The sequence below is a fragment of the Denticeps clupeoides genome, chromosome 20, assembly GCF_900700375.1.
Source record: "Denticeps clupeoides chromosome 20, fDenClu1.1, whole genome shotgun sequence".
Classification (NCBI taxonomy): Eukaryota; Metazoa; Chordata; class Actinopteri; order Clupeiformes; family Denticipitidae; genus Denticeps; species Denticeps clupeoides.
Genome location: NC_041726.1, coordinates 7,450,634 through 7,464,252, shown reverse-complemented (window position 1 = coordinate 7,464,252; position 13,619 = coordinate 7,450,634). Strand labels below are relative to the sequence as shown.

The 13,619-nt window shown below is 44.3% G+C and overlaps 2 protein-coding genes across 3 annotated transcripts; one reads left to right on the top strand and one right to left on the bottom strand.

The window, feature by feature from the left end:
• Nucleotides 1-210: 210 nt before the first annotated feature.
• Nucleotides 211-7,821, bottom strand: ngly1 (N-glycanase 1). Of its 2 annotated transcripts, XM_028964669.1 has the most exons (13): nucleotides 7,749-7,821; nucleotides 7,502-7,643; nucleotides 7,063-7,177; nucleotides 6,136-6,399; nucleotides 5,837-5,999; nucleotides 5,156-5,375; nucleotides 4,596-4,717; nucleotides 4,312-4,457; nucleotides 3,873-3,983; nucleotides 2,424-2,597; nucleotides 1,816-2,004; nucleotides 1,380-1,557; nucleotides 211-1,300 (listed from the first exon to the last, which is right to left on the bottom strand). In XM_028964669.1, exons 2-13 carry the CDS (start codon nucleotides 7,600-7,602, stop codon nucleotides 1,134-1,136), a joined length of 1,950 nt encoding a protein of 649 aa, XP_028820502.1. In that variant the 5' UTR covers nucleotides 7,603-7,643; nucleotides 7,749-7,821; the 3' UTR covers nucleotides 211-1,133. The 2 variants fall into 2 exon arrangements, with proteins under 2 accessions (XP_028820502.1, XP_028820503.1); XM_028964670.1 differs by lacking the exons at nucleotides 7,063-7,177; nucleotides 7,502-7,643; nucleotides 7,749-7,821 and adding an exon at nucleotides 6,519-6,579.
• On the top strand, nucleotides 6,717-12,086 carry oxsm (3-oxoacyl-ACP synthase, mitochondrial). Its single transcript, XM_028964671.1, has 2 exons — nucleotides 6,717-9,246; nucleotides 10,545-12,086. The coding sequence occupies exons 1-2, from the start codon at nucleotides 8,261-8,263 to the stop codon at nucleotides 10,948-10,950; spliced, it is 1,392 nt and encodes a 463-aa protein (XP_028820504.1). The 5' UTR covers nucleotides 6,717-8,260; the 3' UTR covers nucleotides 10,951-12,086.
• The last annotated feature ends 1,533 nt before the right edge of the window (nucleotides 12,087-13,619 follow it).

The window sequence follows — 13,619 nt, the reverse complement described above, 5'->3', positions numbered from 1 at the left end:
CGGCGACGCGTCCTTCGCTGTGCGTCCGGCCAATAGGAGGCGGTTGCGAGAAACCGGTGCGTCCTCCGATGAGTAAAACAACAGATGACCTGCTGGCACATATGACAAGCGGGCGAAAGTACTATTGATGCTCCTCCACACAAGCGCTTTTTTACGCGCCCCCCTTCTCCAGCAGATGGCCATTTATGAATTCACGCGAAAATGTGAAAATTTGATGTGCAAAAATAAACTTTAATGTCACAATGGAATATGTTGACAAATGGCATAATTACACGTGCGACTGAAAAAAAATCAGTAAAACTGGCAAATATAAAACAGTACACAGTAAAATTAACATCTGTTATGTTTGTGTACACTGGAAAAATATTAAAGGACCCTTACAGTATCACAGGGGGGTCTACGAATAAAGAAATCCCCTGATATAATACATTATTTCACACGTGACAAGGTGAGGCGAGGCCGTAATGTCACAAAGCAGGCTAGCTGTATGAATTAAGGGTCAATATTTATTAACAATTATTGGACAAAAATAACAAATTTTGATTAAATCCTCCACATATTAATCAAAAAGGAAACTTGCTGATGGACAATCGCAAAGCCTAAAATGACATATCAACATCTCACAAAGAATTGCTTACACAAAGAAAATGGTAAAGAAAATTAAGGATTTATTTACACTGCTGATTTCTGTGCAAAAAAGGCTACAATATGTAAGAACGTAATTACTTTAAAATACATTAAAGTGGAACAGTCACATTTGACTATTTTAACCGCAAAAAGGCCTGAAAACAAAGTGAAACAGATTATGATATGATAAAAAGGATAATCAAATTGTCTGTCAATGAAGAGTCTACCCTCTCACCCCAGGCCACTGATGTTAACATATTAAAATACATATATATTTTTGGGATGGTCAGCTGAGGTAAAAGAAATGTGACCACAGTGTTTAGCAGCTGAAATGCACCATTCTCAGTGTGGGAGCCACTTGGGAAAAATGAAACCACTGCGTAGTCAATAAAATTATGACTAAAAACACCAAGACTTCATGTCTGGATTCATCCAACACAAGACAATTCAATCAGACAATGTGACTGTTCCACTTTGAGAGTGTGATACCTGCAGCCCTCTGTCTTTCAGGCATCTTCCAGTTCAACAAGTATTTCAAACGATGACTCCTCAGGGTCTTTTAAACTCCGCCGGAACAGCTGGGCATGTTGCCACGAGTCGCCGCCTCGAAGTTCTGACACCACGACCATCTCCGTGGCTCCAGAGATTGATGGGATGACCTGCATCTGACCATCTGTGGAGGAGAAATCAAATTTACACCCATTGTCCACTCAGATTGTACAGACTCAACAGTCAGTCACAGCCTGCACTACCTCCTGATATCGGCGTTGTGCCCTGGCCTGATCTGACGCTCCAGCTGACTTCTCCCGAGTGGAACGTCTGACCACAGGCCCTGACCGAAGCAGATTTAATCTTCAGTGCCATGGGTGCGCAGTCAAGCCGCCAGCTGATGTTCCCTGAGGAGGATCCCTCCGTCCGAGCGATATACACCTGCATGTGGCAAGGATTTACTTATGGAAACCCAACCTATACCTTCATCTCTGAACACTAAAAGACAGACAGCCCAACACAAACTAATACACGTTGATGAAAAGGATAAAAATATGGCAATAAAACAGTTAGAATTAAATGGAACTGTTAAATAAACAAATCAAATGCAAACTTAATGAGTTAAACAATCACCAAAAAAAATATAATGCAGATGAACGTAACAAAAATCTCAAATAATAATAAAAAGTAAGAACTAACCATCTGCCAGTCGTGCTCCACCTTTCTGAAGACAGAGTCCTTCTTCCACGCGGCCTTCTCCCATCCTTGGATGAGCTCGTTGCCATTGTGCACCCGGAGGTATGAGTCTTGTGTCACATTATATTGCAAGTGGAACAATTTTCCTTCTTTCTCTGCTTCTGTGGGGACGAATACAAAGCCCCCCGCCTCCTACAATAATGCAAATAACCACACTGACTGAGATAAGCGAAGGACGCGTTAATTGCACAGAAGTGCAATTAAAATAAATGATCTTATCTGATCATCATTATCATTACTGTCTTTTAAAATTAAATTATTTGTGTTCCATTTTGGAGGAATATTCTACAGATACTGTGTTCCATATTTGGAGGCCAACTCTACTAACAAAATATGGAGGAATTTTAAATAAGTTAAATAAGTTAAAAAGTTACAAGAATAAAAAGACTCAGAAATCTTTGAAGAGCTGCTGTAACAGGATGCCACACATGGGGGCGCCAGAGTATTCTTACTCTATTTGGAGTATTCTTACTCTATTTGGAGTATTCTTACTCTATTTGGAGTATTCTTACTCTACCCATGCAAAAAACTGCATCAAAATGGTCTCTCACCACAGCAGATCCGGCTCCTGTCTCCCCTCTTGCAGCCCTCCATGCCAGGGAGCCCGAAATGCGTCCCCCGAGCTCGCCAGGCTTGGGCGTCTTTGGGGAGATGAACTCCACCAGCTCCACCAGCAGCCTCTCCAGCAGCTCCTTCTTCCTGTCTGCGCTCAGCGACTGCTGCCTCTGTGATGGTAAAAGAAACGATGTTTCAAGCATGTTTCATATAATCAACACCTGCACCTATCAGGAGGTAGAGTGCAAAAGTGAAACTAATTACAGGTTTTTCCATCTTCCCAACAGCACGTTCAGGAAGGGACTATCTAAAACTGTAAAACAAACTATTTATACAGATTAAAAAGTGGTAATAATGTACATGTTGATATGTAGAGGTGTGGTAGAAGAAATGAGGGTTGGTCTCTCCCAACTCTGTAAACAGGGGTGTCACGGGCCGCAGGCCACATCCCACAAGATCACCTTATATAGATCTATTCATAAGGGTCAGCTATACGAAGCACTGATACTACCAAAGCTACTGATCCCATGATATAGTGCTGAAGTTGCCTCACCAAACTGCAGCTGTCCCTGTAACTACTGAATGTAATTCGCTCTGGATAAGGATGTCTGATAAATGCCGTAAATTTAAATGTAATGAATATGTTCAGAAGCACTTTCCTCATCATCAGCAAATGAGTTTATGAAGCAGCTTGAAATTCTTTTTTCATGCTTCAAAGTCACCAAAGCGGTGTGCGGATTCAATGCGTAAGGCTCTCAGTTTGTCAGCAAAGTGGACACTGCATTATGGGATCTGTAGTGTGTCTAATAATAGATCTATATAAAGTGATCTTGCGGGATGTGGTCTGCGGACTTTGACATGTGCTCTACATTTACATTTACATTAACAGCATTTATCAGACGCCCTTATCCAGAGCCACTTACAATCAGTAGTTACAGGGACAGCCCCCCTGGAGCAACTTAGGGTTAAGTGTCTTGCTCAGAGACACAATGGAAGTAAATGGGATTCGAACCCGGGTCTTCTGGTTCATAGACGAGTGTGTTACCCACTAGGTAAACTAATGAACAACCTCCTACAAGTAAATGTCAGATTTCTGCTCAGAGTAGTCTCTGTCTCTACACACAACTGTTTCATGAAAAGAAGGATATTAAGTAAATCAATATCTGAAAAATTGGTTCGTATTGGTGCCTGCGACTTCTGCACCGTGCTGTATACATACTAATGTAAATTATAATTATTATAGACTAATGAAAGTGAAGTGTGACAACGAAATGCGTCCTTTGCTTTTAACCATTGCCTGGGGAATAGTGTGTGGGGACGTTGCTTTGGCGGATCAGGATTCGAACCGGCAACCTTCTGATTACGGGGCCACTTCCTTAACCGCCAGGCCACCACTGCCTCACTATTATATATAATAAACTATTATTATAGACAAGCAAGCCTACCACAGCATTGAGGCGGTTGAGGGTGTGCAGCAGCCACGGCTCCTGCACCTCCGTCCGTCTGTTGAGGACCTCCTCGTGCTTGCAGGAGTAGCGCCACGTCACGTCCACCACCTGCACAGTCAGGCCGCATCGGTCACCATCATCGCTGTACAGCAGGTAATTAATGCATTCAAGCAGCTTTGTGTTGTGTTATAATTCAACCCATTTTTGTTTTAACAAATGAGAAAATTACAGAAATAAAAAGTATTTGAATCCCCCCTCAACTCTGAAGTATTTAGATTGTATACTTTGCAATCTGTAACACAACATATCTGCAAGAAGTGCCTCATTAAGAAACTAAAGCTTAGTGGATTCAGACTGCAAAGTTTATTTCACTGAAATTTGTATTTTTGCAGCACTTTTCCAATATTCTCATGGTCTTGAGGCTGAAGTGTCTGACCTGGTCCTTTGAGAACGCCAGGATGTAGGAAAGCTTCTTGCCCCAGCCGATCTCATACATCAGGGGCTTGTCACAGGCATTCTCGCAGGGGTCACAGTGCAGCCAGCGCCGCTGGGAGGCAGAGTACACCTCCGTCCACACATGGTCTGTGGCCAGAGACATGATACTCATAAAAGGCTACTCAAAGTTTGTGTTGCGAATGTGCTGTTCTGGAATCAGTCTATGTATGGAACAAATCACGGCCACCGTGGCCGCAAAAGCTCCAGCAGCTTAGCCAGACTGACCTGTCCAGTCGCTGATGTACCTGGCCTCTAGCCCCATAGCCCGGCAGCACAGGGTAAAGCAATTGGCCCATTCGCCACAGCGCCCCCTCCTGGTCTCAAGCAGCTTCTCCGGGTTATTATACCTGCATGGGGATAGTACATTTGTGAATATTCCAATGTCATTAATTATTGTACATGGTCATGTTGATATATACATACTCTGATTTATTGCCTGTTGTAAATCACAATGTCATACAAAATACAATAATCTATTTAAACTAATTTAAGAAAAAATGTTAGAAAATTGTCTAATTTGCAAAACAACATCCTGTTGGCAGTTATTTCAATGTGTAGCACAAAAAATATCTATAAACAAACAAAAACAAATAAATTAAAATGGTCGCCATTGATGTCAATATAATGTTGCATTAACTGCCCATGTGTCTTTCAAAATTATAAGAATCAAAAAGTAAATCAATGTCCAATTTAGATATAAGACTTTGCTAATGACACAGCGTCTCACACCATGTAGGGTGAGTGACTGGAAAGCGAACAGAGAAAACGTCTTTAGTCTCCTGTACCTTGGGAACCGGGTGGTGTGTTGGCAGGCATCGCAGTAGTGCTTCTCCACCCGGCCTGCATCCCAGCTAAGGTCATCGGCAGACGGGGGCAGCGATCCTGCCGACTGGGTCCTCCCTCCGCAGCGGCTACAGGGGAGGCAGTCCACCCAGGAGAAGAACTCCTCCTTGAACCAGCACAGGAGCTCCATGACCAACATGTCCGGTACAGCCAAAGAACACTCTGAAAAGGTTTGCACATCATGCATATTATTGTGATATTGTGAGAGTGAAGGTGATTAGCTGTCACATTTGACACCACAGCACAGCACCCAGTGCACACAGTGAGATGTGTCAATCACCATTGGTGAGCAGTGGAGGCGCCCGGAGAGCAGTGTGTGGGGACGGTGCTTTGCTCAGTGGCACCTCAATGGCATCTTGATGGTTCGGGATTTGAACTGCCAACTTGAATTATGGGTCTGTTTCCTTAACCGCTAGGCCACCCACTGCCCCCAAAAGTAAGCATATTTAATCTCCCTTGCAATATCCACTCCTCACCTGCAATTGTGGAATAATAACTTTGCTGTATTGCAATATAAATGCACCAATCAAATTTGTCCCACAGGTTTTATGTGAAGCAATCATCCACCAAGCATATTATATTAAGTGATTAATTACCATTAAAGATAAGCATGGTCTACTTACGAGGGTCTGCCCTCCTGGCCTGTGTCAGCCTCTCCTTGGCTCCTGTAGTGAGCTGAAGGTGAGGTATGCAGCTCAGGGCTTTCTGCTGCAGCGCCGGCTCCTCAAACAGCAGCACATGCTGGAAGTTGGACTGCAGAGTTCTCAAGAAGACCATGCTGTTTGCCTGATCCGCATGAAAGAAACGGCACCAATAAAAAATATGTTTTCTCAGAAATCCTAATGAACCAGCATAAGGAGACTGAACGTTTTCAAAACACTGGAGTTGCCATTATTGTCATTATAAGTGAGTATTTGTGTACCGGCGGTGCAGCGTCAGGAGCAAGCAGCTGTGTAGGGGTTGGAGTTGCAGCTGGAGATGGAGCAGGAGTAGGAGCAGGAGCAGAAGCAGGAGCAGGAACAGGGTCGGTGGAAGTATTCGAGGTACCGGCAGACGTTTCAGCTTGAGGGGAAACCACCATCCGGTCTGCCGCCAGCCTCTGGTCGCGCTCAGCTGCAATGGATTCACGGACACGCCTCAGCTGCTCCACGGACGCTGTCTGGGGGAAGACCAGGTGGGTCTCGGCCTGTAATCATTTGACATAAGCAAAGAACAATGACACATTGAAATACTTCACTACAATTTTATAACAATTGCAACAACTTCTAATCAGCTTTAAATGTACACACCCTTAAGAACACGTACCTACAACGAAACCTTAAAATGTTTTGACTGTCAAAATGGTGCCAACGCCCGTGGCACTTCCGGATTGGAAACGAAACCCCGCCCCCGTTCCTCATTCGACGAATCACACCACAGCTCCTGCCAGCCTATTGGCAGGCCGAGAAACCGAAAGCGACGAACACTCAGGACGGACCAATCAGATTGCAGAATATAAGAAAGTTTTGATCACGCGGTCTGGGAAGTTTTCAAACAATAAAGAAATATGTCCAAAAGAGACACCACGGATTTACAAACAGGTCGGGTACGTACTCCAGATCGAGAGTGACGTTTCAACAACCCGCGGACGATAACGATTTAAACGCGTTTTATACTCGGCTCGAGAAAGAGGCGTGTTGCCAAATTCACCCTTTTCCAGCATAATTTAAACCTCACACACAAGCACCCTAAATTGTTCAACAATGTTATTCTTTAGTTTGAGATTTTTCTGATTTGATGCTATTACTATTTGCTCGCGCTGGTGGCTCGCGCTAGTGGCATGAAAGTGACCAGTGCAGCGATTTCGTACCTCTTCAAAGCCCATGTCAAAGAGACACTCCACCGCACCTCTCACGGGCAGTAGCTTGCTGAAGAAGGTCGGATTTCCGATGCGGATGGACCTGTACTTCTCTTCATTCGGGTGCCTGAGGTCACATACATAGTCATACACGGCATGATATGCAGTGAATTGCAGTGAAGTCCGCACCATGGTAAACTGCACATCCACAAAGTCCACTTACAGAGCATTTTAAAACATTTCACATAATATCACAATAACCTGGCAGTTGAGCCGGCGCCAAAATCTAAATAGAAAAAAACGCATGTTGCTTAAATTGCGAGTCTGTGAAATTTGCTGGGTGTCAGCGAGGGAAATGACGATGCATAACGGGCCAGCGTCCGTCGCCCTGCAGGTAAACAACCTCATATCCTCGAAACCTTTGAATCCGTGTCAATAAAAGCCACGTTACCTAAGTATGTTGTCCGCGTAGGTGAGCAGTAACTTGGAGACGTTTAAAAACACCCCGTTGGGATTCTCGAACAGCGCACGGACGCCCTGAGACGCAGCCATTACTGCCAGCAGTCTGAGATTGCCGTCCGTGTTGCCAGATCCTGTCACAACGACAAACGACGAGACGCGAGTAGACACGTTCGAAATAAGCGCGTGGACATATTAATAGAAGCAGATAAAAAAATCTTGAATGAACACTAAAGTACATTTGTTGATATTCGGAAGGGATCTTGGGTGGGTTGTTGCAAGATACACGGATTTGGCAACACGCTTGCCCTTCTGTTTATATTCGCTGGCGAAAGAAGGATTGCTATTGCTGCCCTTGACGCGCCTGAACGGAAATACCTTTTTCAGGATATGAACATCTTTTTTCACGCACCGTAATATGACATGAAATATTTATTTGGTTGATTAATAAAAAAAAATGTGTGCAGACGTGCAGAAATCATATTTATTCTCTGAAATATTGGCGTGTTAAGCAAGGCATTCCTGAAGATCCCTGTAAAGCATGTGCATGCGTGGTACGACACCGATGTCACATTGATAGATTTAGCAACAAGATCGAGCCGCGAATTTTACGAAAAAGTCTTTTTATATACTGTGATCTCTTATAGAATTGTAAGGTGTTATCTTCTCCTGCACGCCCTTTAAAATATGCAGTGAAGGCTATTCCTGGCATGCTGGGAGTGTGGTATCATTTGCATGCTGGGCTGATTCAATGACAGGAAGAAGAAGAATGGCCTCGTCAGTCAAGTGCTGGCATAAGCTGGTGTCCGTGTCGCAGTTGGGCAGAGTCCTCAACTCAACCCGAATACATGTGGCTCAGAGTGCAAGGGCATTGCACGGGAGAGTGGCCATCACTGGGATTGGATTGGTCTCACCTCTGGGAACAGGGGTGGCACTGGCCTGGGACCGGCTGATCCGGGGCGAGAGTGGCATCGTGGCGCTGGACCCTGAGGAGTACAAGGCGGTGCCATGCAAAGTGGCCGCCCTTGTGCCGAGAGACGATGGTGACGGGGGGTTTCGGGAGGAAAGGTTTGCCAGCCGAGGTGAGATCAACACCATGTCCGAAGCTACTATCATGGCCATTGGGGCTGCCCAGCTGGCCCTTGAGGATTGTGGGTGGTATCCCAGAAGTCCAGAGGAACAGTTGGCCACAGGTGTAGCAGTGGGCATGGGCATGGTGCCGCTGGAAGAGATCGCCCGCACTGCCGATGCCTTCAAGGCGAAGGGCTACAACAAGGTCAGCCCGTACTTTGTGCCCCGCATCCTCATCAACATGGCCGCTGGCCACATCAGCATCAAACATCAGCTAAAGGGGCCAAATCACGCAGTGTCCACAGCTTGTGCCACTGGAGCCCACGCCATTGGTGATGCAGCCAGGCTCATCGCCAATGGAGATGCCACAGTAATGATCGCTGGTGGCACTGAGGCCTGCGTCGGACCGCTCTCCATCGCAGGGTTTTGCAGGGCACGGGCTTTGAGCACCAGCTGGAACGAAAAGCCCAGGCTGTCCTCGAGACCCTTCCACCCGGAAAGGGGGGGCTTTGTGATGGGGGAAGGGGCAGCGGTGATGGTCCTGGAGGCGTACGAGCACGCTGTGGCCAGGGGTGCCAGAATCTATGCCGAGGTGCTAGGTTACGGCCTCTCGGGAGATGCCAGCCACATAACCGCGCCCTCTGAAGACGGCAGTGGGGCATTGAGGTAAAACCCTAAGCTTGAATCCCAACAAAACGGCCTTCAGTGTTCAGTATCCTTTCCGTTTTGCTGCCTAAAAGGCTCCTTTGCCTGTTTTTGTTTAGTCCCTGATAACAATACAATACCAGGGATATCTTACCGGTTAAAATCCGGGTAAAAAGTATACTCGTAAATCTGAAGTATTAACTTGACTTCTTTCATCAAGTTGAGGTAGGGCTGCTAAAAAGCAAGCTACACTTCCTGACAGCTTTACAAACTGTGTGCCTTATGATAAGAACGGAGCGCCACAGACATGCTGGCAATTTATTCTGTCGAAAAGCGAGGCTTTAATCACATGCTGAAAGTATTAGATGCGAGGTACGTTGTCCCCAGTCGCAAGTATTTCGCCGATGTAGCGCTGCCTCACCTGTACAATACAACTCGGGAAAAGATGCATGCAAACACGGGCATGTTTCATTTTTTTTAGATTCACACTATACTGAGAAAGAGTTTTTTTTTTTTTTTTATTGTAATGTTATATGTTACAATTTAAGTTACTGTGAAGCTGTTGCACTTTTGCTTAAACCTGGGTTAAAGCTTGAAATTATTGAATGACAGAGCCTCGTTTACTTTTTGTTTTGGGATTCTATGCATTTTAACTCTTGAGGACAATCATTGGAATAAAGTTGCACTTTTGATACTATATCTGATGTCTGCAGCCATTTTTTAAGTGCATTGGGGAAAAAAAATCGAAAATCGAATTGAAACTCGAATTTTTCTTTAAAAATCGAGGATTTTTTTTTTAGGCAAAATCGCCCAGCCCTAAGTTGAGGTGAAAAAGCAGACTTAGAGTCTGTTTCCCATTCATTGATGAAATCTATTCCTGGACTAAATTAGAATGGAAGTCTAGAACTAGCCTTAATCTGTGGATTGGAAACTGTATGAAAGAAAAAAGGCCATTACTACCATTGCAAATGAATGAAAATGGCTTATGAATGTATTCAGTGTCAACAAATGTTATGCAGAGAAAAAACGTGCAGGTGAATAAAAGTAGCTTGGTTTCTTCTCATTTTACATCTGTCATCATGTATGTCATGTGAAAAATTGAAACCAATGGTGTATCTATATGTATTTGCCACCTTATTAGGTTGAAATTGTGATCTTTGGCTGAAAAAGGCAAAAATAATAAGAATAATAATGCTATTCAGACTGTTTTGTTACAGATATTCATGTAAAAGTAAAATGTTATTTAAAGTCACCCCAAAATATATTTAATAATATATTTGATATATTGAATAACATATTTTTTCGTCATGTTTATCCAGATGCATGTCTGCTGCACTGGTCGATGCTGGTATGGCTCCTGCCGACGTGACGTATGTGAATGCACATGCCACGTCCACGCCACTCGGGGACGCTGCCGAGAACGCGGCCATCAAGAGGCTGTTCCAGCAGCATGCCACCGCCCTGGCCGTGTCTTCCACCAAAGGAGCCACGGGTCACCTGCTGGGGGCCGCCGGCGCACTGGAGGCCGCCTTCACTGCCCTGGCTTGTTACCACGGCATCCTTCCCCCGACACTGAACCTGGATCGGACCGAGGCCGAATTCAACCTGAACTACGTGCCCTGCCACGCCCAATCGTGGCAGAGCCAGGGCAGACGAGTGGCACTCACAAACTCCTTTGGGTTTGGAGGCACCAATGCCTCGCTCTGTCTGGCCAGTGTGGAGTAATTATCACAATAATTGGCCATTTTGTTGGACCAAATGATCTAATTGCAGAATTTCAGGAATTGCAAATGTTTGGAGACCCAGCAGATGGCAGTAAAAGAGAGAAGGCTAGGCGGTGCTCCACCAGTAACGAGCATCTTATTCCACAAAGGATTTTCATACTTCAATGCACCTTAGGTGTTAATATTGCAATAAAAATGTGATGAAGTGTTTTTTTTTTTTTTTTTTTTTTGAGCGTGCAGACCTTAACACTAGCAAATCTAATTGGAAGGAAATGTAATACCAGGAAAATGAGTCCGGTTTTTTGAATGAAACAGCTCTTCAGATCGCTTCGCCTTGGGGCTTTTGGCACATTTCTGTGTTCTCCCATTGCATGGAAGTCCTTGCACAGACCAACGCAGTCTGACCACCTGGGACATGTAGAGGGACATCTGTGGGCATCAAGGACGTGCTTTGTGCACACAGCGTCTCAAGAGCCCAAAAAAGCGAGGCGATTTGAACAGGAAACCTTCGAAGGACGATGGAAGGCTCTGTTCTAGCCCTTTCCGCACACCGGCACTGAGAGTTACTGTGTCTGCTGAGCTAATAAGGGCGCTATTAAACATCACTCACTGGCAATGCTTTCACAGAGACGTATAGCTCTGCAGGACTGAGTGGAATACGTACCTGCTTCATCACCGTCTGAGAAATTCAGGAACGCACCTAGTAACAAACATGACAAAGTACCTGGGAATGACGTTTGTTCCCCCTTTTTCCTCCCCACAAGGCCATTTTCAGATATGGCCAGATTTTATTAACTCTTGCTGATGTCATATTCGGCTAATGAATAAATCAATTATTCATCCAATTTTTTCCTAATCCGACCCGTTGGACATGGATGAATGTGTCTGCTTTCCCTCCCATCTTATTTTTTTTATCAGTGAGGTGTTAGAATTCAGAAGTCTGAGCACCACTAGAAATGCAGACTTTTGGAAAAATTTGGAAAAAGTTCATTAGTTTCTGTAATTGAGTGGAAAAAGTCAAACCTTTAACTGGTATAAATGAAGATATTTGTAGTAGTATATAGTAGCTAATACATTTTCATTATTCCTATCATTTGAGATACTGGATTTCTGTGTAATAAATATAGCATATATGAAGGCTTACCTCTTTGAATTGAGTCAGAATTGAACCCCTAATTTTACAAAAATGTCATTCTTATAAAGATATTTATATTTTCTTGTTTCATTTACCAACATATTTTCTATAATAATGAAGTTCATGTATATGATATCTCTAAGTGGTAAAGATGCCACCACCGTCACTCTCTTCCAATTCCATTCCATTGACACTACTTACAGTGCATCCTCCATATTCCAGCATCAATGGCATATATATCAGCATATTTTCCATGTTTTGTCCAGCCGAATATTGACATTTCCCATTGAGGTGTAACAGGTTTACAGTTATAGCATTAGAGAACAGACCTAGCGCTACTTTTTGCAGTCATGTCTACACAACATGCATTAGATCTTTTCCAAGGAAGGAAAACAAAGGTTTTTGCACCCCAGCATGGTGTTGGATCTATAAAGGAATAAAACTGATTCATGCACTGGCCGCCCCGAGTGTCGGTGAGCATCACAGTTCTTGCACTGGACATTAAATGAACCAAAAAAAACGGCAGGGTTACCATACCGACAGAACCACATGGGGGATGAAATGTAAATGTGCAAAAGGCCTTTTTGCACAGTGGCCAGTTCCACTGATCTCAGACACCCCGTCAGCCTCGAACCCCTCAGCCTTTTTGTAAAGACTCCTTGCTGTCACATGGTCCCTCGCAGTTGTCAGGATGCTGTGAAGGTATGAGACTTTTGATTCCCGTCAGCGTCGGTGACGACTGATGATGCTTTTTTTTTTATCCCCCTCAGCCCAACCCCCCCCCCCCCCCCCCCCCCCCCCCCATTCAACTGCACATTCCAATTAAGAAACATCCAAGCTGAATTACGTTCACCATGGCAACAGAGTCAGCATGCGTTCCCTTTGATATCGCCCTGTCCTACTGGGCAACAGGGTTTATCTTCACACTCTAAAATTAGAGTGTACGTTCCTCCTCTCCTCCACGTCCATCACGGACCCGCCTGGCATTCTGGCGCGAGGTTCAGGTTCCGAGAGTATAGAGGGCAAAATACTCACAGTGCAAGTACACAGAACTGGGTTTGTATAATGCCATGTTGTAACTCCCAAGCCATATGTTAAAATCTATACAGTAAAGTCTAATTTGTTCTGTTAATGAAGTAAAATGACTTACGACGACGTAGCATTTAAATTCATATTTAGCAATAATATTTAGCACCATTGGTTTCAATGATTTCTTTATGTTAAATTTCATGTGTTTTGTTTTAATTCATGACAACCAAGTGCAAAAATCAGGCCTGCCTTCTTCCCACAGTGCACTCTGGTGCCATGTGTTCGCCAAGTCGAGGATGACATCTACTTAGTGGCAGCACTATGCGCTAGGTGTAAAAATAAATAAATAGATAAATGAAACCCCGACCGTTGGAATCCAACTTGGCGGCGAAGGGTACACTGCAGAGATTGCGTTTGACCTTGTTAATCTGACTCCATTAGTCATTACATACAGTGGCATGGCACCATAGAAGTTACACTAATGAACAATTTCTAATGTATTAACA